The sequence below is a fragment of the Ranitomeya variabilis genome, chromosome 1 (genome assembly GCF_051348905.1).
Source record: "Ranitomeya variabilis isolate aRanVar5 chromosome 1, aRanVar5.hap1, whole genome shotgun sequence".
In the NCBI taxonomy this organism is placed as follows: domain Eukaryota; kingdom Metazoa; phylum Chordata; class Amphibia; order Anura; family Dendrobatidae; genus Ranitomeya; species Ranitomeya variabilis.
This window is the reverse complement of record NC_135232.1, coordinates 661,226,941-661,252,880: the sequence shown is the minus strand read 5'-3', so window position 1 is coordinate 661,252,880 and position 25,940 is coordinate 661,226,941. Positions and strand designations below refer to the sequence as shown.

The 25,940-nt window shown below is 43.0% G+C and overlaps 1 protein-coding gene across 1 annotated transcript in view; it reads right to left on the bottom strand.

Moving 5' to 3' along the window:
• Positions 1-3,473: 3,473 nt before the first annotated feature.
• SUSD6 (sushi domain containing 6) overlaps positions 3,474-25,940 on the bottom strand; it is a 56,128-nt gene continuing 33,661 nt past the window's right edge. The window contains exons 3-6 of the mRNA XM_077263332.1: positions 13,969-14,166; positions 13,141-13,279; positions 11,188-11,612; positions 3,474-7,123 (exon numbers count right to left, since the gene is read on the bottom strand). Coding sequence (XP_077119447.1) covers positions 7,098-7,123; positions 11,188-11,612; positions 13,141-13,279; positions 13,969-14,166 — 788 coding nt within the window. The 3' untranslated portion in view covers positions 3,474-7,097. The remainder of the gene's footprint in view (positions 7,124-11,187; positions 11,613-13,140; positions 13,280-13,968; positions 14,167-25,940) is intronic.

Genomic DNA, 25,940 nt, shown 5'->3' with positions numbered 1-25,940 from the left:
AATTAATTGAGACATCAGTAGGTTACGTGTTTTTGAATATCCATATTGAATCAGGAGCCCCATATAATGCTCCATACAGTTTATGATGGGCCCCATAAGATGCTCCATACAGACATATGCCCCATATAATGCTGCACAAATGCTGATTATAAAATTATAAAAATGTGCCACATATAATGCTCCATACAGTTCTTTATGGCCCCATAAGATGCTCCATATAACAATGTGCCCCATATGATGCTCCATACAATTCATTATGGCCCCATAAGATGCTCCATATAACAATGTACCCCATATAACGCTCCATACAGTTCTTTATGGACCCATAAGATGCTCCATACAACATTGTGCCACATATAATGCTCCATACAGTTCATTATGGCCCCATATAATAATGTGCCACATATAATGCTCCATACAGTTCTTTATGGACCCATAAGATGCTCCATATAACATTGTGCCACATATAATGCTCCATACAGTTCATTACGGCCCCATATAATAATGTGCCACATATAATGCTCCATACAGTTCTTTATGGCCCCATAGACGCTCCATATACAAATATGCCCCATATAATGCTCCATACAGTTATTTATGGCCCCATAAGATGCTCCATTTAACAATGTGCCCCATATAATGCTCCATACAGTTATTTATGGCCCCATAAGATGCTCCATATAACAATGTGCCACATATAATGCTGCTGCTGCTGCCGCTGCTCCTCAACGTCCCGTCTCTCCGCAGTGACTGTTCAGGCAGGGTGGCGCACACACTAATACGTCATTGCGCCCTCTGCCTGAACAGTCACTGCAGAGGACGCCGAAGACAGGGCGGGGGTGGAACGAGGAAAGGTGAATATGAAATACTCCCTGCTCCCGTCGCGGTCCCTGGCAGCTTCTCCAGGACAGATGGTGTATGCCGCTCCACCCCTATGGGAGTGGAGTCCGTATTCATTACTCATGTGAGCGGTACCACATGACCGCTGAACAGGGGAAGAAGCTGCCGGCGCCGGAGACCATGGGACCGCGCCAGGAGTAGGAGAGTATGTGACAGTCGTCGCTCCCCCTCACCCGCCGCCGACCATGACTCGAGTATAAGCAGAGAGGGGCACTTTCAGCCCCATTTTTTTGGGCTGAAAATCTCGGCTTATACTCGAGTATATACGGTATATATAAATATTATGCTTCAACATTTGTCTTTTCACTTTTTTTTAAGCTCCTCTAGGAGCTTTCGAATATACACTCAACAATGAAATAGCCACACAAAGAAGGAAAAGTCATGGAATTATGTAAATCACAGGATGTAGATATGTTAAGGATATGCAAATGAATGAAAAATTTGCTTCCATTATTTTCAACCATCTTGATTTGTGTACAGGCTGCAATCAGTGAGGATATTTATGGTTTGTCTGAGGAATGTTATGCAATGCTGAACGCATGTGGGCAAATCATTAAAATCCGCTGCTAAAAACTATTACAAAATGATACGTTGGGTGATGAAATCTGTCTTGTGGTTGTTGTTTAATCTTTATTTTCAGTTTTTAGTTAATAATGTGCTCGTGCTCCGGGGCGACTCTTTCGTGCTCTGGCTTCATATTCATCATTGTAGCTTAAATGACATCTCACCGTCAAAGACCTGCCTCCTATTTTAAATACTGCGCTTGCGCAGTTAATATTGTAGTCTTCAATTTTTTTTTATTCTTTAACTCCAGCAAAATGGCACCGACAGCGGCACATGCACAGTAGCCCCCAATTTTTATTTTTTTTTACTCCAACAAAATGGCACTGGAGCCCACTTGTGCAGATTGAGAGCATTGCTTGCTGATAGATGCTACAGTACATGCAAAGCCCTTTTGTTGAAGTTATTTTTTATTTAATTTTTTTTTGAAGACCACAATATTAACTGCACAAGCGCAGTATTAAAAATAGGGGACAGGTCACTGAAGGTCGTGACCTGTCATTTAAGCCACACAATGGTGACGATGAGAACAGAACACGGGGGGGGGAAAAAAAAAAAAACACAGTCCGCCCCGGAGCATTATCTCAATAACTCAAAACTGGAAATACAGATTATTATTATTATTATTATTTATTATTATAGCGCCATTTTTTCCATGGCGCTTTACATGTGAGGAGGGGTGTACATAATAAAAACAAGTACAATAATCTTGACAATACAAGTCACAACTGGAATAGCCCGCGAGGGCTTACAATCTACAAGATTAAACAACAACCACAAGACGGATTTCATTTACTAAGGTGTCATTTTAAAAAGCATAACGGCGCAGACCTGGCACTGTCTGTAGGTTACTGTGCACAATCCTGCTGACGGGTTCCCTTTAAATGATTGGTTGTACCAATGTGCCAAAATGTGTAGCAGATTTGTGTGTGTGTGGTTGCGTACAGAGCGGTACATGAGCTCAAGGCTTTCCACAGGGTGAAGTATGGACTTGGAAGCCATGATTCAAACAGCGTTTGACAAAATTCTGGTGTAAGACCCATTAGAATATCACAAAATGATTATGCAACTCATAGTTGTGCAAAAAAAAAATGTGCCGCATTTTGAATTTTAATCACCAATTTTGCTACCAGATTTTTCAAAAGTGGAAGAAGCTTAGCAAGGGGAGAGGCAAACAAGTTAATAATAATGTACTCATCTTTTTTTTTTTTTTACTTACTGTAAGTTGCGACAGAAAAATACTTCAGTCTCTGCAGTGGGGCATGATGGCTGAAAGATGCACCAAATTCATAAAGTGGTTAATCATTCAACAAAGGACTGGTCCCTTGTTCGCCATAAGGGTTGTAGACTTTCTACTTCGATAAAGATAAGAAGTGCATTGCAGAGTGGCTTTTTTTGGGGTAGCGGTAGTGAAGATGTGTAGCAAACTTGTGGAGGTCTGGGTCCTGTAATTTCATGCAAAATTAATAATGGGAACTCTTCAAAGTAACATTTAGACTGAAGGGGACATCAGAAGACGAGGAAGCATCTAATGATAGGAAACTGGATACTTTTTTTATGTAGTACATAGGCGTACGTGCACCTAGCCAACAACATATGTTGCAAGCTTTTCCAGGTGTACAATGTAACGTCACCATAGACAGTCATTCACCAGAAAGAGTCCAAGACCTTTTTTTTTTTGCCTTCACTTGGATGGTATGTGACTGCATACATGTTGTATAACTAAGCACCGCTGACTACACTTTCCTGTACAGAAGGCCACGGCAAAAGAAAACTATATCACATGTCATACTTTGTTCTTTTACAATATACCCCAATGGTGGACAGGTCTCAACATCCATCCATCCTGTGATCGCGGTTGGGCACGTGCCATCTGAGCGTGTGCCCAACTGTGTGGACTGAACCTTATATCCTGTACATTCTAATAATATAATAATGATATAAGTTTCTTCACATCAGATATATTCAAAGTACAATGTTTTTTTCTTTTAAAACCCCCCAAAATTACAACGTTTAATTTTAAAAGAAACTTTATTATTTAGAAATGCAGTTATATACATAGAACAATTAAAATTAAATTACTTTGTACAAATATTAAAATATTATCTTCAGCCCCACAGCAATGTCCAGGTTGACAGTCAGAGCAGAGGGAATAAAGCTGTGATGTATTTGTAATATCATCCTGGCCCCAGAGGGGTTTCTGCATGCAGTGCCCCCCCACTATGGCGCCACCGGATGACTGCCGCGCTGCACGGTACACCAGGTAAACATTAGATCACCATGCATGTGGTTCTCTCTGCACTTTCTCATGTGACGATCAGCGCTGTAGCCTTTGTTCTAAACTCTGTAGCCACCGAATAGGAATTCTAATCACCTGATATGAGAAGGGAATTGTCACCACTCCAACAAAAATGAAAAAAATAAAGACCCCCACAAATTAAAGCAAAGCCTTGGTTACAGTTGCAAAGGAGTCTGTGGAAAGTTATTTACAAGTCGTTGAATGACTGCACAGGTCCCAGAACCTCGCACATCTCATTGTATATTGCACATCTGATTGTGGGAAAGACAGACAGAATAAGTGCCGCACAAGAAGAAAAGCCTCGCCGCCATCTACACAGTGCTGGCAGCCAACTAGAAAGCCCAGCATTCGTCTGGTGGAATGACCATCAAGACATGACACAATGGGGGGAATTTTACCAGTCTCCTGTAAATACATATACCCTGGCTGTATTAGGATTTCTGCACAGGGGCAACAGATATTAACATGGAAAAAAATAAGTGGGATTGGATCTTTTCTTTGTATTAAGAATGGGAATTGAATCCTGTTAAAATAAAGCAAAGTGTATTACTTCTGTGTATATTATGTTGCCATGTACACAATGTACCCCCAGATGTACAGGTAACTTTAAGGATCTACTTTACCTCCCAAATAATTACAATTCTACGCATTTTTTTTCCTTGTGTAATTTACCTTTGTTTTTGAATTGGCTCTTTTCGGGCAAAACCAGAGTTATTGTGGTTGTACATATACCCCATTCTCTTTATCATATAGGATATCCCTCTGTTGTATGGGACTGTACTAACTATGTAACTATCATCAGGATTTATTGACTTAAAGGAGTAATCTATTACTTGGACAACACCTTCTGAACCCCTAGGATTCTCCTTTGTAAAATAACATCTATACTCTCCTCTGGTGCAGTTTCAGCATATTGGCCCCTCATCCGGATGAGATTAGTCTGAAGGCGAGGAGAGTGAAGCCAGCGCTGAATGGCGCATGATCCCCGGAGAGCCAGTGCTGACACCGTTAAGCGTATCATGTAGTGCTCAAACAGGATATTACAGGAGAATAACAAATCTACCCCAAAAGTGCCTTACAAATCCCAGCTTTTTGTACTGTGGAGCGATGAACAGGCCATGTTGTCACTGCTTTTGTTCAAAAATATGGCGCCCGCTGTGTACAAGAGGTCGTTTTATCAGCATTTCTTCAATGTGATTCACTTTATGGTTTTTAGCAAAAAGAAGATTGGTTTGGTGGCACAAAAATATTTTGATCCCCCACAGTGTAGTCTCTGAACAGTCAATTTTATATTTGTGACATCAATGGCACAAAAAAGGCCCAAAAAAGCAAACACACACTATCATATGCACACCTACACAAGAATGCCCACATCCACAGGTTCTTTGTGCGAGTGTGCGTGGGACATTAGTCTCATGTAGTAAATGATACACACTCTTGCAAGATTACAATCTCCCTTCTCGGTTCCTGCTTAACAAATCCCCCCCATCCGCCATCTCAGCGGTTCCTGTATCTTTTGCACAATAACATCCAGTTTACCTTAATGAATATTGTGCGTTTAAAGCATTAACCTTCTGGTCACGATTTCCTGCATAATACCCCATTACACCTCCACACCTCACCGATTATGACAGTCACTTCCTACCTGACCTCATCCCCCTTTTCCAATTTGGCCTTACCACTAACACATTACCTTCCGGGCACACAGTGTTACCGATTTCATGCACTATGGTACAAGCTTTGGTGGATTGGACTCTTATTGCCTTCAAAAATAAATTTACCCTTTATAATTTCCAAGCCTTAGTGAGAAAAATCCCGTATTTAAAAAGGGGAAATATGTTTCAGGCATTTAAAAAAGTTTACGGTCAGCAATAGAAGTGTAAACATGATGCTAGAGTACATTGAGAAAAAACTTTTTTTGTAGAATAAAGCCTTAAAAGTAAAAAAGGTGTGGTGGAATTGGGATGTAGGAATATATGTCAACATCAGAGGAAACTTAAAAAAGTCCAGGTGCAATACTTTGAGGGCGAATGCAGATACACAAATTGGTTTTCGACTTTCAAACCAGCACCTTTGTCAGGCGAGGCGCTGACGATACTATAGATACTCGCCTAACGAAGGCTTCAGTTTGGAGTAAAAAAAAAATCGGTTTGTATATTTGCATTGTGCTTCAATAAAAGCACTGCATTTGGGTCAAATTTTCCTACGACGGTGACCGTGCTCCGAAATTCCTACACCCGAATTCTCCAATTACTTGGTTAACTAGGAAGGAAGAGTCGAAACAGTCAATCATAGGGTAGTGTACACTGTTAACTATACACTCCCTTACACTGTCAATTCATCGAAAAAAAAGGCGCTACCACTTTTTCTTGTAAAGTGTAAGTGGACTGACAGCCAAGCCAGTATCCAAACCATCGTTGTTTTCTGGGACTCGGGTCCATAGATTTACTTCTATGGAAGTATTCATGTGGTCTTACGTTTAACATTTAAAATTGGCCATCATTTAGAGAGCAAATATGGTCTTCAACTTTAAGATCTGGAATTGTAGAACACTGTAATATATTTCCCCTTTATAACTGCACTCAACTTTAGATAAGCACGGCTTTGTGGTAGAAAGGGTCAAGTTTATGAGAAAATCCTTAGTCTTCACAAGGCAGCGAATGTTGCGGACATGGATGCTCCACAACAGGAAACCAGAGATTGTATAAAGATTAAACCCACTCTGACAAGGTGAACAATGTATTTCTACATAATATGAACCCTAATAAACTGTAGGTATGAAATGCAGACAGCTTATTAGGACCCTATCTGAGACATGAGGGGTCCATGCCCTGTGCTGCTCTGGACAAGAAATATTGCACTGGACATTTTGCATGGTGCCTACTGCATTAGTAGACTTGATTAGCGCCAGCCTGAGTCAAAAGGCCCATTACAAGGGACCGTATATATATGATGTACATGGGAGTGTATGCTTTATGGAAAGCCGCAAGTAATTCTGTGTGAGTGCTGAAAACACTGGGAAGGCCAAGAGGCACTATTATAATTTGTAGGGATAAGTGCCAGCAGTAAGACCCAGCCCCCATCATGGGGGTATTCCTATATCAGTATATAGCCTATAGTATAACACATACATATGAGATATAATTGTACACCTCTGCAAGCAAGGCGCAGGCCGTCTACTCCCAGTGCTCTGCAGTGGGAGAACATGGTCTGTGCTCGGTGAAATGGTGAGGTGGGGGGAGGCACGAATTGTCAGCTCCAGAGCTCCTGCCACTACAGGAGTGCAGAGCAGGAAGATTGTAGAGATCCTGCAGGTCCACTCACAAGTCAGAGGTAATCAAGCTTCTTTCAACAGAGGGATATCTGCAGAGAAAGAAAAAATACAGGTTTGCTTTATTTTTCATCAAAAAGCAGGATATTCAAGGCTATAAAAGACAAGACCGATCCAAATTCATTTCCTAAAATGATACCTGTTCCAATTGCAAGCGGCCAACACAAAGCCTCGTAGTGACAGCCCCGCACAAAGTGCTAGGACAGCGGCGCCAAGCAGAGACAACACCTCTTAAAGGGAGTCCATTACCACCAAACTACAAATTCAGCCATTTACACATTAATAGAGGGGACTTAGCCACTCTACACATCATACCAGTAACATACATTGGTGGTGTAGCTGCAGAAAAATTCACTATTAATCCATATGAAATTGACAGTGCTTCAATACACCCCTGCTGTGGCCAAAGCACTGCTACACCCTCAGATTTGCATATCTAGGACTATCCCCGAGATTGATTGACAGCAAAGCCCAGTGGCCCACTCTGTTAATGAGGGCACGCTCCGATCTCCAGCTACTCACTAAATCCAGAAGTCCAGTGAGCAAGCGGCTTCAGAGAGAAGCCAGAGATCAGAGCGTATAGGAAGTAAATAACTTGGCACTCAACTTGTGTATGGTGATGATTTTAAGAATTAAATAATTATTACTTGGATAGCAGTCCAGCATTAACGTTTCGGTCAAAACAATGAGACCTTCCTCAGCAGACCGACTGCTTGTCTGATGTAGAGGGCCACAGGGTATAGGCTGGGTCCTATATATTAGTTGTGAATGGACCTCTAAAGAAAAACGATTTCCCAGGTAAGTTGTGTGTGAACGTATAGTTCTCCAAATTTGTGGTAAGGATTGTAGCTAAGGTTGCCAAAAATAGGTACATGCACCGTAGTATTAAAGAATAGGATAATCTCCAATGTGTTGGCACGTAACAATGTGTTCCTCACCATAAAAGTATAGGTATCGTATATACTGGCAAATGGTTGCTCGTGCAATGGCACAAAAATCAATTGCTTAAGGTCTCCTTGAGAGTCCTATCAAAATAGGTGCCACTGTGGCCCCAGCTCCAGTATGTCATGGATAGATGATGTGCATCAACGCGGTGTCCGGGTGTTCACACCCAACTTACCTGGGAAATCGTTTTTCTTTAGAGGTCCATTCACAACTAATATATAGGACCCAGCCTATACCCTGTGACCCTCTACATCAGACAAGCAGTCGGTCTACTGAGGAAGGTCTCATTGTTTTGACCGAAACGTTTATGCTGGACTGCTATCCAAGTAATAAATATTTAATTCTTAAAATCATCACCATACACAAGTTGAGTGCCAAGTTATTTACTTCCTATATGTTTACTGGTGTGGGCAACCTATCTTGAGCACCGACACAGCTGTGCCACGATATACTTCATTAGAGATCAGAGCGTGGCTGCACTGACGATGAGGGCGCCCCCAATATCCTCCAGGGTCAGTAAGCGAGCGCAGGAACAGGAAGTTACGTTTCTGGAGAGCTCGCTGTGAGTGAGTAAAGACTCGATTATTCATTGGGTAGGGACAGATTGTCTATACACTAAATTTGAGGCTGTGGCTCAGAAAATGGCAGCTCCGGCTGCTATAACAATATATCAAAAAATTAAAAAAGGGTTATCCAAAAAAAACTATTAGAAAATGTGTCTGTCATTCACATTAAAGGTGTACTCGGGCGGAAAAAAAATGTATTTGAGTCCTGACACTATAAGGTCTCCTATCCCTCTTCATATGATTTCACAACTACTCCCCGACATCCCAGAACTGATGTGGCTCCTGACATGCTACCTCACAGATCAGGGGGAGCCATTTGATTCTTGCTCTTTATGGAAGCTAGCCCCCTGCCCAAGACTCTCCATGGTCGTGTGCATGTTTGACGTTTCCTCGCCTTGCTGTTCAATACTGGGAGGTTTGTGGGTCACGCAGGAGCTTTGAAGGAGTACAGCATGAGTATGTGTACAGTCGTGGCTTTTTACAACTCTTACTTGCCAACTCATGGTTCTCTCCACCCTCCTTGACATGTCACATACAATCTGTGAAAGAAGGGGAAGCGGTGAGAGGCTTTGAGATGTCACAAGGGTTGTAAAGGAGAAGGGAGGAAGCACAGAATAAGCCAAGAGAGTACACATACTTGTTACAGAAGAGCAGTGCAAAACAAGTATAGAACAGAAGGGGGAACAATAAGCATGTACACAGCCACTGAAGCATGGTCATAGGGCTAGCTTGCACAGGGAACAGAAGCAAATCATGCCCCTTGACCTGTGACGTAGCATCCCAAAGTGGAGGGGGAGCTGTTGTGAATTCTGCTCTTGGGTTCCCTCCGGTGGTTGTTGGTGGTAGTGCAGTTGCCTCTGGGTTGGAATCCTGGGCAGGTGTTTCTGCTGATTGCAGCTCTGACTGGGCTATTTAGGTGTGCAGGATCCATTAGCCATTGCCAGTTGTCCATTGTTCTTGGAGGTGTTTCATCTCTGTCTGGTTCCTCCTGCTCTGCTGCCAATTCAGCTAAGATAAGTTTCTGTTTTTGTCTCTGCAGCACACATGCTGTGTGCTTTACAATTCAGTGCAATTCATTGTGTTTATTTGTCCAGCTTAGACTGTGTTTGGATTTTTCAGTCATGTTGGATTCTCAGGAGATGCAGATATACATGCCATGTCTTTAGTTAGATGTGGTATTTTTGTATTTTCTGCTGAGGATATTTTTAGGATTTTAATACTGACCGCTTAGTACTCTGTCCTACCCTTTTCTATTTAGCTAGAGGTGCCTCTTTTGCTAAATCCTGTTTTCTGCCTGTGTGTGTCTTTACTCTTATATTCACAGTCAATATTTGTGGGGGGCTGCCTATCCTTTGGGGTTCTGCTCTGAGGCAAGATAGAATTCCCATTTCCATCTATAGGGGTATTTAGTCCTCCGGCTGTGTCGAGGTGTCTAGGATGTGTTAGGTACACCCCACGGCTACTTCTAGTTGCGGTGTCAGTTTAGGGTTTGCGGTCAGTACAGGTACCACCTACTCCAGAGAAAGTCTCATGCGGCTCCAAGGTCACCAGATCATAACAGGGAGCACTGAGGAGCAGCACAGGACTCTGCTCTGATGTCTCAGCGAGCAGTTGGAAAATCACATGAAGTGGCACATAGGAATGGTAAAAAGAATGAGCCTGTTGACTGAGTGTGGATATAATTCCTTTTTTTCACCTTGTAGTACCTCTTTAAAAAGGTACAGTAGTTACAGAAGTGGAGAATTTTTCTGTTTCCTCTTTTTAATCCTGTGAAACATAATTCCTACATCCAGGGTCATAATTCTCCGTCCTCAGATAAAAAAAAAAAATCTAATCCAACAGATAAAACGTCAGCAATCATACTATTACCATTATTGTTAGTGTGATTAGCACACATATGCTTCCTCTGTCAATCTTTTATTCAACAAGCATATCCAAAATAGGGGAAAAAAATATAAAAAATTTAAAAATGGAAAAAAAGCAGATGTTTTAATGCCACTCGCCTAGGTTTCCTGCCAATCCAGCGCAAGCGCCAACAGTGCCCCCTGGTCTTTATACACAACCAGCTGTGTCAGCTAATCAGTGTCCGCAGTGGAGCTGCCATGTGACTGTCAGCCAGTGTCCGCAATGGTGACAAGAGTAGCAGAGCAATTACTTCTGAATGCTGGGAGCCATGATGCCAGTACTACAGTATGTGACCACTGAGGACATGAATTGGCTGAAACGATCACAAAATTGATAGCTTATAAAAAGTCCACTACTGATTTTTTTAATTTTTTTTCCTCATCAAAAGTTGGATAACCCCTTATTGCTAGATATTTAAAGGTTTGTTACGGTATGCCAATTATACCACTCTTTTCTATATTGCCATAGTTTCCCTGTACAATAATATCGAAGATTAAAAGATGGAAAAAAAAAAGAAGAAGAAATTATCAAAAAATTAACAGTTTAGCGTATTAAGGTAAGTACTACAATTACTTATGTTCCTGTTACAATCTAAAGAGATGAAGGGTACAGACAAGAAGTCCTAGCATTAGAAACTCCATCTGTCCATTTCTGCAGGCTTGTGATGCAGACTGACTCACCGTCTGTGCACTCCTCGGAGGACAGGGACAGGAGACTTTGCACATCACTGTTTTCAGACTCTGCTCCTTCCCGTGCTAGTGTCCGGCTCCCTGCTCCAGCTGCCCACTGAGAAGAAGTCTGGTGGACCAGTACAGTCTCTGAGCGCTGTGTGCTGCCAGCTGGGTGCTGTGAAGTAGTCGCCATAGTTTGGTCTGTGACATAATTAGACCCCATAGATTGTCCCCCAGTGTCAGAGCGAGACACCTCTTGCTGTAGGTCCTGATCCTCGCCTGGTCCTTCAGATAATACTATCTGGACACGAGAACTAGCAGAAGGGATACAGTTTCCTGCACTGCCATACACGGCTTCTTCGTAGGAAGGAAGGGCAACTTGCACACCATCAACCATGATAGATACTTGCTCCCCTGGCACACATGCCTCACGCCTGTTAAAAACAAGAAATTAAGTGTGAATAAAAAAACAAACATTTTTCTTTCTAATCCATCATAGATGATTATAATTTAGTGTGAATTTGCAATGGTTTCCGAAGGGGCGTGGCTCAGAGGATTCCTTATGGGCGTGTCACTAGGCAGCTGTGCATAATTACCAGGTGAGCTACGCCCCCTTGGTAAAGACCATAAACAAATGGGACCATATCCTTGGAAACAAATGGCCGATTAAAGCACAAAAAAACCTAAACACTCAGGGGAGCAGTAGGATGAAAACAAGCAAAAAAAAAAGAAAAAAAAAAAAAAAACAACCCTGGCCAGTTTAGACCCGGTGACTGGTCCTCCTTGACAAGGTATTTGGACACCAGCTTCTTTTTCTCCCCGATTTTAGAAATGAGCATTATGGCTGGTGGAGTACTGTACATGTGCAATAAATGTGTGATGTTTATAGTCATGTTCACCGGCTAGGAATTTACAAAGGAAGATGGATATTCATTTTTCACCAGGTTTAATCTAAGAAAACTACAGGAGCACGAATTGAAAGGTAACCATTACTGTAAGCCCTTCCCTTTTACCAGCAAATGTCTTACCGGCAGTGCTCCATGTCGGAGAAGGGGGAAGGGAAGAACACTTATTTTATTTATTTTCACTCATGAGACCAATGCCTGGCCAGTAAGCCTACTTGCAGCCACCACCAGCTGGCATAGAAGCAGTGGCGAGTTGGCCTTTCACATGCCTTCCAATACTGTAGTGAATAGGGGAGGAACCCTGAGACAGCCATCTGCAGAGGAGCCATTATTCCTTTTGGAGGAGATTGTGGTTTGGCTATTGTACCTAGTGAAGCCTCACTCCAACAACAGTTTGTCATGTACATGTTCTAGTCGTGTTTTTGGCACATATACTTTTTCTAGTCTGTGTTCTATGGAGTAGTCAGTAGTACACACGTTGGTGGCTTTTTTTTTTTTGTGGCCCATGTGTCCAGAAAACAAAATAAGGAGGCATGTCCATTTTTCAGCACACAGTGTGGGTTCTTAATATTGCAATGGGTGGGAGAAGTTTAGATTTTTATTTTTTTTACTTATAGGTTTGCCATCTCCTAAAAGGGGCACTCCTTTTCTGAGAACTCCTTTTGCATTTCAATAGATTGATAATATCGCACTGGACATATTAATTGCTATATTCAATGGTGTTTCAGCACTAGGAACTGCTGTCAGATTCTAGATTTAGGTTTCTAGATTTCTAATATTTTACGACACTTCCTCAAACCATTCAGGTCCCGAAAAAGACCTGTTTATATCACACTTTTTTGGATGCACAACTCCCACAAAGTCTATAAAAGCAAATTAAACATTTCCTGGCAATTTAGACTAATAGTTGTCCAGATTACAGCAATTACTGAATTTGGTTTTTCTGGTTTTACAGAAACCATTAGTCATCTACTTGCGCTCACTGCTGAAGTTTGCTCATGTGCACATCGTATGACGGTTAGGAAAGTGGGTGATCTGCTGACAAGCATTCACTTACCTGCTATGGTGGAAAGACTTGATTTTGGGCTGTAGCAGAACAAATAAGACAATAAGGAGCAGTATCAAGGCCACGGAGCTTGCAGTTGACGCAACAATCGAAAGTGTTGGGACCCCCAGGCTGGTATTTCTGTTGGTTTCTAAAATTCAATGTGAGGAATTAGCAAACCCAACTTAAAGGGGTATTCTCAAGTTCTTATATTGCTTTAACAAGTTAGGCAGCATAAAAATAAGCAAATTTACAACAGACTTTGCTTATTTCGACAGTTGTCCTCCTGCAGTGAGAGCCTGTATCTTTTATAGTGTACAGCTGGTCTCCATGGAGTTCAGCCATTAGATCCAGACCCAGTGTACACAGTAGTTACATTCCAGGAAAGGAGTTAACTCTTAACATCATAGTCAGCTCTTTCCAGCCAACTTTTTTCTGTACAGCAGTTAGCTGCTCATCTCCTTCACTTCCAGCTTCCAAAGAGGGATGCAGTTATAAGTCTTGCAAAATCACCAGCCAGGCAGCTTTCAGAGCAGGTCTACCAGTCACTGTCAGTCTCACTCCCAAGGTATGTGCTTGTTCAAATATCCTGTGAACGCTGTTTAAATACAGTTATAATAGTGCACACTCCAGAACAGAACAAACCACTGACAGCTGAATGTGTTATACAGAATGTGTGCTGCGTTTTGTAGTTCTACTAATATTACAGTTCTACTACTCAACAGACCTGCCTGCCCTGTTATGCCATGAAGAAAGGAGACTGCATTGCTCTGAGCTGCTCAAGACACAACTTGAGAATACTCATTTATAAAAAAAACCTAGGCAAACAAGTGAACTTACCTTGGCTAAGTCTGCAGCTTACTCCCATAGGTGGGTTCCAGGCTCCATTCTTGCACGTAAGGAATTTATAGTCTCCTTTCAACATATATCCCTCTGCACAGAAGTACTCGATGACACTACCCGAGGTAAAGGGCTTTTCACAGTGTGGAGGGTGACAAACGAATCCACCATTTTCTGGTTCTGGAGGTGGGGGGCATACTGCATGTAAAAAGAGATAAGAACATAGAAAATTTATACTACACAATTCACTCTGCACTAGATACATGACAACTTCATAAATGCATGGCTCCAAAGCATAATTGCTAAATGCATAAATATCATAGTACCATAGCGAGCCACAAAAAGACGATAATGAGGTTAGTAGGACTTTTTTTTGTAAATAAATATCAAGGTTGGCCTGTGACTTGGTCCAAGATTTTAATTTTGGTCATCTGTGTATTTGAGTTTGACATTCCTGGTCTAGCGGAAAAGTGTAATTATAACCACAGATATCAATTCTTTACTGTAAGAGCAGTGAAATTATGGAAACGTCTGCCATATCATGTATTCATGGTTGATTCATTACAAAAAAGTACAAGGAGTACTGTACCTATAATAATACATTTGTTCAAGATTCTGTGATGGGACATTGATCCAGGGAGCTAGTCTGATTGCCTTATGTAGAGAAAAAAAAAGCAATTTTTTTCTAATATGGGGCCATTATCATCTGCATCATATGATTTTTACCTTCCTCTGAATCATATGTTATAGCTTGAAATTGATGAACTTTGTGTTCTTCCAGCCTTAGAACTATGAATCAGGGCCTTAATTTTATTTTTTAGAACATTTTTCAAATATCTCTAACTTACACAAGAGTAAAGCTCTCTTTACATTGTGCAAATATTTAACACTAGATGGTGGCCTGATTCTAACGCATCGGGTATTCTAGAATATGTATGCGTAGTACATTGCGCAGGCCACGCCGTACATTGCGCAGGCCACGCCGTACATTGCGCAGGCCACGCCGTACATTGCGCAGCCCACGCCGTACATTGCGCAGCCCACGCCGTACATTGCGCAGCCCACGCCGTACATTGCGCAGCCCACGCCGTACATTGCGCAGCCCACGCCGTACATTGCGCAGCCCACGTAGTATATTGCCCAGCCCATGTAGTATATTGCCCAGCGCACGGAGTATATTGCACAGCCCATGTAGTATATTGCCCAGCCCACGCAGTATATAGCACAGCCACGTAGTATATTGCCCAGGGCACGGAGAATATTGCACAGCCCATGTAGTATATTGCCCAGCGCACGGAGTATATTGCACAGCCCATGTAGTATATTGCCCAGCCCACGCAGTATATAGCAATGTGGGCATCATATCCCTGTTAAAAAAAAAGAAATAAAATAAAAAACAGTTAAATACTCACCTTCCGGAGCTCCCGGATCCAAGCGAGGCCTTTACCGACGCTCCTCGCTCGCTCCGGTCCCAGGAGTGCATTGCGGTCTCGCGAGATGATGACGTAGCGGTCTCGCAAGACCGCACGTCATCATCTCGGGAGATCGCAGCATGGAGCGGTCACCAGAGAGTCAGGCAGGCCTGTTGTCGATTAAGGGGCCGAATGACGGTGAGTATATAACGATTTTTTATTTTTTTTTATTATTTTTAACATTAGATCGTTTTACTATTCATGCCGCATAGGCAGCATGAATAGTAAAAAGGTGGTCACACAGGGTTAATAGCAGCGGTAACGGAGTGCGTTATCCGCGGCATAACGCGGTCCGTTACCGCCGGCATTAACCCTGTGTGAGCGGTGAGCGGAGGGGTGTATGCGGGCGCCGGGCAGTGAGTGCGTGGAGTAAGGAGCTGCCATTTTCTTCCGGACTGTGCGCGTCGCTGATTAGTCGCGGCAGCCATGACAGGCAGCTGTTGAGACCAATCAGCGAACGAATAACCGCGACAGAAAGGACAGACAGAAAGACGGAAGTACCCCTTAGACAATTATATAGTAGATATGCTATAAACTTTTAAAAAAATATATACACACATTATATAATATACATAATTGCAGTGCCCTGCTGTAGAAGAAAGTACAGCAAGCTGCACATTTATACAATATAACATGGCATACGAGCCTGATAGATGGCAAAAGAACAGTCCTGACAGCAGTGAGGCCCCATAGTGTATGTTCGTTTAGTATAAATGACTGGTGCAGTGTAAAAAGCCAACACTTTTACTGAAGATAGCAATTGTTGGTCATAGTAAATATGTCCTTTCTTACAATCTCACAATCCTATTAAAGAAAAAAAAATATTTTAATGCAGAGTACAAAGATGAAGAATGAATTGTAAAAGTGAAGCAGTGAGCAAGTCAAGACAGGATCACTGCAGCAGATCAGTAATGAATAACACAGCAAATGGTTTGTTCCCTCCGATCTCCATATTTAGCTGAACTGTCCACGTAGCTGGAACAGCTGAGAATACACAGTGATCTCTGCTATAGACAGGAGCTTCTGACCAGGACATTTATGTGGTTCCAGCAGCTGAGGCAGAACATCAATAACAGCAGGAAACCACACTGGTGAAAACATACCAGCCTAGGGGTCATGGAGGGAGGGCGAGCAGACTAAAACATGTCCGACTGAACAGAGCGGAAAGAAAGAGCAGGTACAGACACCGGATACATGAGCAATACTGATCACAACATCAGCGTATCAAGCAACCAAACTAGCGTCCGCTCAACTATACTATAAATCAGGGGTGGGGAACCTTTTTTCTGTCAAAGGCCATTTGGAATTTTATAATGGTGTTCATGGGCCGTATAAAATTATTAACTTAAACATTATCCAACTACAGTATATTTATTCAAACATTTCAATAACTTGCAGCTCCCCCCACACACAGTATAGTGCAGCCCCCCCCCACACAGTATAGTGCAGCTCCCCCCACACACAGTATAGTGCAGCTCCCCCCACACACAGTATAGTGCAGCTCCCCCACACACACAGTATAGTGCAGCTCCCCCCACACACAGTATAGTGCAGCTCCTCCCACACACACACCGTATAGTGCAGCTCCCCCACATACACAGTATAGTGCAGCTCCCACCCACACACACAGTATAGTGCAGCTCCCACCCACACACACAGTATAGTGCAGCTCCCACCCACACACAGTGTAGTGCAGCTCCCCCCATACACAGTGTAGTGCAGCTCCCCCCACACACACACCGTATAGTGCAGCTCCCCCCACATACACAGTATAGTGCAGCTCCCACCCACACACACAGTATAGTGCAGCTCCCACCCACACACAGTATAGTGCAGCTCCCCCCCACACACACACCGCATAGTGCAGCACCACCCACATACACAGTATAGTGCAGCTCCCCCCACACACACAATATAGTGCAGCTCCCCACACACAGTACAGTGCAGCTCCCACCAACACAGTATAGTGCAGTTCCCAACACAGTAGAGTGCAGCTCCCCACAAACACAGAGTGCAGCTCCCCACCAACACACAGTTTAGTGCAGCTCCCCCTCCAAACACAGTAAAGTGCAGCTCCCCGCCAACACAATATAGTGCAGGCGCAACTCCCCCAATATACAGTATAATGCAGCCCCTGCACGCACGCACACACACAATACTCATCCCTCCTCCTTGTTCCCAATGCTGCTCCAGGCTTTGCTGCTCCAGTTTCATTGGCTCCACTGCTGGTACAGCATGACACACGAAGTGACATCATTGCACACCCGCCGAGTCACAAGCAGAGGGGGAGTGATGGGAGAGGGACCGTTTGACGCTCTCTCCTCCATCACGGCTTTCAACTGTACCGGCGTCAATGTGCCGATAAGTTGAATGAGCAATGGGGGTGGCGCCAGGCCACATAGCAGCCGCCCGTGTACACCTCTGAAGAATTAAAGGGCCTGAGGCCAGAAAACGGGCAAAGTAGCTGTGGGACGCACCAGATTGTATCATAGGCCGTATACGGCCCATGGGCCGGATGTTCCCCACCCCTGCTATAAATAGAGGGTACTGCTTAATAAGCATCATTAGCTCCTTAAAGGGGGCTACCCAGGGTAGAGAAATGTATAATTTAATACGTATCCTACCAATAGGTATCAGGTCATGCGGGACCAATACCTAGCAGCCCCACCGATCCGCTCTGGAGGGGTGTACGGCACAGCTCCACACACTGTGTAGTGACCGCTGCTGAGAGCTGCAGATCAGTTCCTATTCTCTTGGGACTATAAAAGTAAAAGATCTTTGAATTTTGAGAACATCAGTTGTAAGAAATTGCACCACAAATGGATGCAATACAAAAGTTCCGTATTGTGACACCACACTTCCCTAGCCTCCGCTGCCACGACATTTGGAGATGTCATGATTTTATCATGCCATATTTATTGCACATATACTGCTAATTGAAGAAAACAGTGGTCAAGTAACCAGCAGGAACTCGGGCTGACATATCTAGTCGTACAACAAACAGCACAATACCATTAGATAACCTCAGATGTGGCTGCTTATCTAGATAGCCAAAGCACAATTCATCATGTAAGGTCTACAAGAAGTAGAGATGTGAGGGTATAAGAATAGAAGTTCATCATCACTAAAGGTTTTGGTAAAGGCAGCGCTGTAGTTGTGAGACAATTTATGCCAAAAACGTTGAATAAATAAAAATAAATAAAATGATGAAACAGAAGTAGCCTGGTAAGATATGAAATAGAACGGCTATTTTTAAAGAAATGCTAAACACAGGAAAAGCATAAAAAGGTAAAAATAGCCTGGCCTCAATCTCCTCCTTTTCAGCCTATTTTGTCTCATATTACAAATGAAACTGAAATCTTCCTTGTGTCTCAGAACAGCCATACCCCCCCTCCTCTTCCCTCTGTGTCCAGTAGGGGGAGCAGCTGCAGCAGAAACCTCCCAGCTGTGCCCCATCTACAGATGGACAAGAGACAGCCATTGTGGAAAATGGACCTGATCAAGCAGGAGAGTAACCCCTATGTTCTCTACAAGAATAAAGGTTTAGATAGTGTAACAAAATAAATATGCAGACTAAAATGTCCCCATACACGACTCTCCCGACACCCCCATACAGAGGAAGACTCCAGTAGTATAAAATTATCAGCCGTAGAAATTCAACACCCCCAAGTGACCAAGATCTTCCCTCTTACACTTCATTGGCCATACCAATGTTTCTGTTTGGCACAAAAGCCATCTATTACACAATATGGAGTCACCTTTTACCAAAAATGACGAAACAATGGAGAGGTGAGAACTGACGCTTTGTCTCACCAAGACCATAACTAGTGACTAATAGCTGTTGAATGTGAATACGCCCGGTAACCTACTTACCAAATGTAAAAAAGCCATGACATGGTAAGTTAGGGGTTCTGCAAGGATAACATGGAGACTCTAGTTCCACAACAGGAAGGCTATGGAGTCACACTTAGATCCAACAAGATTATATTGTTTGTAATTTTGGAAGCAAGTTGCACAAGACTTTGTCCCTTAACCCCTTAATGACCACCAATAGTCTTTTTCCTGACCTGTGATATAAAAGAATAGCATCCCCCCACAGGGGACAATCCAGCAGCTGTTGGCTGTACACTATAGCTGGCAATGTGCTGTATCAACCACGATCAGTGTCGGCACCGTCCATATCTGTTTAACCCTTTAAGGTACCTTCACACTGAACAACTTAACAACGATAACGATAGCGATCCGTGACGTTGCAGCGTCCTGGATAGCGATATCGTTGTGTTTGACACGCAGCAGCAATCAAGATCCTGCTGTGATATCGTTGGTCGGAACTAGAAGGCCAGCACCTTATTTCGCCGCTGGATCACCCGCTGACATCGCTGGATCGGTGTGTGTGACACCAATCCAGCGATGTCTTCACTGGTAACCAGTGTAAACATCGGGTTACTAAGTGCAGGGCCGCGCTTAGTAACCCGATATTTACCCTGGTTACCATTGTAAATGTAAAAAAAAAAAAAAACCACTACATACTCACCTTCTGATGTCTGTCGCGTCCCCCGGCGTCCACTTCCCTGCACTGTGTCAGCGCCGGCCGGCCGTAAAGCAGAGCACATCGGTGACGTCACCGCTCTGCTTTAGGGCCGGCGCTTACACAGTGCAGGGAAGCGGACGCCGGGAGACGCGACAGACACTGGAATGTAAGTATGTAGTGTTTGTTTTTTTTAACATTTACACTGGCAACCAGGGTAAACATCGGGTTACTAAGCGCGGCCCTGCACTTAGTAACCTGATGTTTACCCTGGTTACCCGGGGACTTCGGCATAGTTGGTCGCTGGAGAGCTGTCTGTGTGACAGCTCTCCAGCGACCACACAACAACGAAACAGTGACGCTGCAGCGATCGGCATCGTTTTCTATATCGCTGCAGCGTCGCTTAATGTGACGGTACCTTTAGATGCTGCTGTCAATAGTGACTACATCATATACAGTTACGTCTATATATATTTGGAAAGAGACATTTTTCTAATTTTGGTTATAGACATTACCACAATGAATTTTAAACAAAAATTCAGATGCAGTTGAAGTTCAGACTTTCAGCTTTCATTTGAGGGTATCCACATTAAAATTGGATGAAGGGTTTAGGAGTTTCAGCTCCTTAACATGCGCCACCCTGTTTTTAAAGGGACCAAAAGTAATTGGACAATTGACTCCAAGGCTATTTCATGGACATGTGTGGGCAATCCCTTCGTTATGTCATTCTCAATTAAGCAGATAAAGGGCCTGGAGTTGATTTGAGGCGTGGTGCTTGCATTTGGAAGGTTTTAGTGTGAAGTAAACATGCGGTCAAAGGAGCTCTCCATGCAGATGAAACAAGCCATCCTTAAGCTGCTAAAACAGAAAAACTGCCAGCCATGTGCTGTAGTGTGATGTACCCATGCATCCATTCACTGAGCTTATGGTTGGGAAACAGTCCATATGTTCAAGGGAAGAGGATGGTATGTGTCCAGATCCAACATTTGTGTGGCTGGGGCTAGGCATATTGATTCTTACTAATGTCACAATTCTAAAGAATGTATATTTTATTTAAAGCTGTGCTGCTCAGTAGCACTTGCAAACTGCACACTGAAAGCACATGTTGCTTTACTTGTAGAACTACGCGTGGTGGGGCAGCCTACATGGCTCCTCTTCCTTGTGAATTCCGGTAAGCCAGCTGGCGTGGGAGGCATCAGGGGAGCAGTCAGGAGCTCCTAGATCCCAGAGAGCGAGTGGAGATGTGGAACAAAATGGTTGACCGTTCTTTTGTCTCAGTACATGCACAAAAGCCGCAAACCGGTGGAAGATAAAGGAACTGGGCAATAAGGAGGAAGTGTAGCATGAAGAACAAGGCAGACAGACTGAAAACAAATGAATAAAGTCAAGAAGAAGAAAGGAGAGAAAGAGGCTCTATAGGCTGTGAGCTACCTGGCCTAATTACACCTTTGGTGGTGACCTGACGTGTTGGAAGTGAGGTGGGGAGGGTGAATGTTCAGTTGCCAAGGGTCCCCAGTGAGACCCTGCACAGCATCAGGTTTAGTGGGATGGTTAGCCACTGGGCCGTCTGGAACACAGAAACTACACCAATGCCAGTTCTGCATGATCAGTACAGTTTCCAAAGGAAGAACGTTTGGCGACACCAAAGGTACATGACCAAAGCTCATTGTGTGGCCGAAGACAACTCTTCTTCCAATGTGGCCCAGAAACCTCGAAGGGCAGTAACAGACCATCTAGTAGAGCAGATTATCCCAAAGACTGGCACATTGCCTCAGTATGTAGCAACTATCATTCACAAAAGGAGAATAAGGCCAGGCTCACGTGAATGAGCCAGGACGTAGAAAGATATGGGTTTCTGAACTACAACCCTGACAAAGTCTCAGGAAACTAGAAGTAGGTCACTAAAAAAAGGCTAATTTCAGTTCCATATTCTCACTCAGATTGCTATAAGAAGTTATCTCAGCCCACAGAAAACAGTCACAGTTGTGACAGGTAGAAAAATGTGGTTAGTGTAGGCTGGGTCATGAGACAGGAAAATGGTAACGGACAGAAATCCGTCAAGTAGAAAGTGGTGGGAGATGGAACGGATACATGAAAGTAGATGTTTTAGTGCAACAGATTGTATCAACAGAAAGTAATAAACCAGTATATTCTCCACATATACTAGCAGTTTGACGTAGAAAGTATTTGCTGTCCACTGTAACCCACATTCACCTTGAAGGCTTGAACTAAATCTTGGATAAAAGTCAACTGGCAGCAAACATCTAAAGAAAATAAATAAAAAATGGTACCCTGTAATGTAATGATCTGACTCCAAATTTCAAAACACAAACTAGATAATTAAGCAATTTGTCAAAAAGATAGTTATAAAAGTAAATTTACAAGATTAAATGTGCCTGCTTCTTATGGCCTATCTAGAAATGCAGATCAAGTCTGGTAAAACAATCGCCGATAGGCTAAATACAGCCTGATCAAAGGTCCTTAACAGGCCAGTTTACACGGGCGAACGAAACAGTGATTGTTTTGACTTATCACCAATTTGACTGTTCTGTCCCCACACATCGAGTTATCGGCAGCACATCTCCCGCTTACACAGGGAGACATGCTGCCCATAATTTTTATGAATGTGTAAAAATTATGGCACCTGATGAATTAATGTTTTGCTAATTTGATATATTTTCCGTGTTTTGACCAGCCGATAACTGAATAAGCGTTCCTAATTATTGGCTCTTTTAAACAGGCCATTATAGTCCACAGTGCCATGGCCCCGTGACCGCTTCCGTTAATCATTCAGAAACACTGATTGATCAGCAGTGCTTCCCTGCTGGTGTCTGCACCCCTACCTGTACCTTTCCCAGTCCATTTGGAGCATAATTGTCCATTCTTTCCTTTGGAGGCATCTCTAGTGGTGCCTGTCCCCAGCATTTCTTCATGGCTCAGCTTGGCATGCACGTCACAGCGTGGCTACGATAACAGCTTGCCAAGTGGATTGGAGTTTGAACAGTTTCTACACTATTGGGAAACAAGCATGGGATAAATGAACCATACCCTATTCTAAGTGGGGGCAGAGAAGAGTCCAGCATCAGTCTACCAATAACCACATTAATAAACAAGACGGCAGTAGTGAACTGGTGTGGAGCGAGAGGGAACTTGTATAAGGAGTGCAGGAGATGAAGATGATGTGCTTTATGTTGGGGGCGAGGAGGGAGCAGCAGTCCAATACCTCCATACACTACATATAGCAGGCGTACCATGCATGTGTGCCCAAGCACGCTCCACTTCAGATCACAATCATATTGCAAGCTCACAGGGTATATGCAGGGCGTCTGTCACCGACTTGTGCCACTGTGGAGCATATAATAGCTAATTTCAGCCATAGACGACAATTATAGAATGCTGCCGACATATCCTGGCAACACTTGAAAACTAGATGCGAACTTGAATACTGTGCTGAAAAAGTGTAGATAGCGGGTGGTGTCCCTATGTGACAGTCTGCACTGCGTGGTCTACCAAGGGTGATACCGTGGCTACTGGTCCTGTACTAAGATATTCATTGTATAAATATTAGTAGCACAACTAGAAGTAAAATTTAAAGTAAAAATTAGGAAAGTTGGCTACTTTGTCCACCATAGCAGCTTTTCCCTCTGACAGCATAGAGGGGGCTGCAGCCAATCGGCAGCCACATCATACATCTGGCAACCAACAGGGTAAAACACTGGTTGGATCGAAGGAGCGGCGCCGGTCCCAGAGGCAAGTATGCTTTTTTATATTTTATGCAGCAGGCTGGAAATCTAGTGAAAGATGCTCTAATACTTAGATAAAGAGGATGTAGCGTACTGCCCTAACATAACCTATTTATATTGGGATGCCGGGTAAGATGTGTAAGCAATAGCGATCATTTTTCCATTCTAAAAAAGAAAAAAACAAAAAAACCTTGATCTTTTTACTTCTCCATTGGGTCTCCTGTATCGGTGTTTTACATCCATATTCCCAGGGTGTTTTTTTTACCTTTCCGTGTACCGTACTATCAATATGGCAGTTTTTACATGAACAATTTCATGAACATAAAGGTCAAACACGGTTTGCTATCTTTGTAACTGTAAGGGATCTGAGAAAAATGCACGACGTACAGACAGTAACCCATATGGCCATCCATTTTTGCAATGCACAGAAAAGCAGAATACGGACCAAAGTATGCTGCCATTTTTCACATGCAGACCATCAGTCCAACACATTGAGCTGCATTGGTCCTTGTACTGTTCATACGCTATCCGTTTTGCATAAGCATATTTAATACACACACAAAAACAAACAAAAAAAAAAAAGTCTGCAGAAAAGATGAGACCATGAAACTTATCTTTGAACCTCATAACCTTTTGGAAGGAATCTGCATAAGTTTTTACTATCTACGGTAATTAGTACGACCTGGTATATGGACACATATTTCAGACTGATGGTAGAGATCGTTTTCGTGCAAAAGGTTAGTCCAATGGTCTCTACTTTTGCCGTAAACTCACTGCTGACAACATCCAGAAATAAAAATATGCTAACAGTAGCATGACATTTGTGCATATCCTCAAATTATAGCTTATTTTTGCAACCAAGGATTATTGCAAACATTAACATGTTATTTCATGATGTGCCCTTGGCTAATAATCCTGAAGTATGCTAGTAGTCTGGTTGCATTTTTGACTACAATGAAAAAGAGACTTCATAGAAATCACAGAGGATCACAAACTAGCTGGGACTTTCCCAGAGAGGAAACCACAGCACATTTCTGGGACAGGACAGACTTCCAAGCCATGCACTTATTCAATGCCCCCATGGGGATGTGTTCCTGGTAGTGCCGCCCCTATGACTTAGCACAAGGAACAAGCTGTATACAGTAGCGAGCACGTACATGGATACAATCACAGATACAATCAGCGGCTAACAAAAGCCATGTCACATACCAGAAGCCGTGTTTTATTTCCTCTACCTACATTTCTCGGATGGCTGAATGAAATCACTCTTTTTAGGTTATGGAAGATGCTAAAAATTGTCCTACAACAGGATGACTTATGGGGTGTCCAGAAAACAGATAGTGAAAATAAACATGAACGTAACGAGAATGTCAATAGTTATGTTTTTCAGAGTATATTAGACAGATTTAGGCCAAATATCAGGAATATACGGTATTTGGTCTTCACCATGAAGGACCTAGAAGAGGTTGTCCAATACTAGACAACCTATTAGTAGTCCCAGGTTGCTATATAAATTTATACTTCTCTACTAGATTGGTGTTGCTTCTGCATTGTCATCCTTTTCGTCCCCCCTCCCATAAACAATGTCAGGTGACCGCTGCAGCCATTCAGCGGCCACTGATCAGCTGCAGCCTCCACAATTCCATCCCTGTGGAAGAATAAGGCTTCAGGGCTAGTCGGCTGAAATTAATGGTTTATGATGACTAACGGGCTAATAGCAGACAAGCTGCGCTAGTCTGAGAGAAGTACGATTTTATTTTCCATTTTACGCAGCACTCTGAGGCCATAAATAAGGGGTTGTCCAGTAGTGGACGACCTTTTACGTGGGTTTGGCAAATAATTAAATACTACATTTCTCCATCTGATATTAGTAAACCTAATGTTTCACTTACTCCTTGAGAAAGCCAAAGCAAAATGTGCGTTAGGAGTCCTGGGGTCTCTATTTCTTAGCCAGCCAATCTCACCATATATTCATGGTATGTGATTGTATTGAGATGTTCTGAGATATTTGAGGGTGTCATAGATATAATGGTGAAATGGGACAAATATCAAAACAGCTTCTTGATAGGGGAAGTGTCATCCTCATATTGTGGATTTAAATATGACTAAATCATAGCCCTTATAAACATTCCAAATTAACACTCTAAACATCTGACCCCAGTTACTCTAGGACCTCCTGCTGTGAACAGGTAATTTAAGTTTCGTATCTGCTGGACAGCAAAGTCCAAA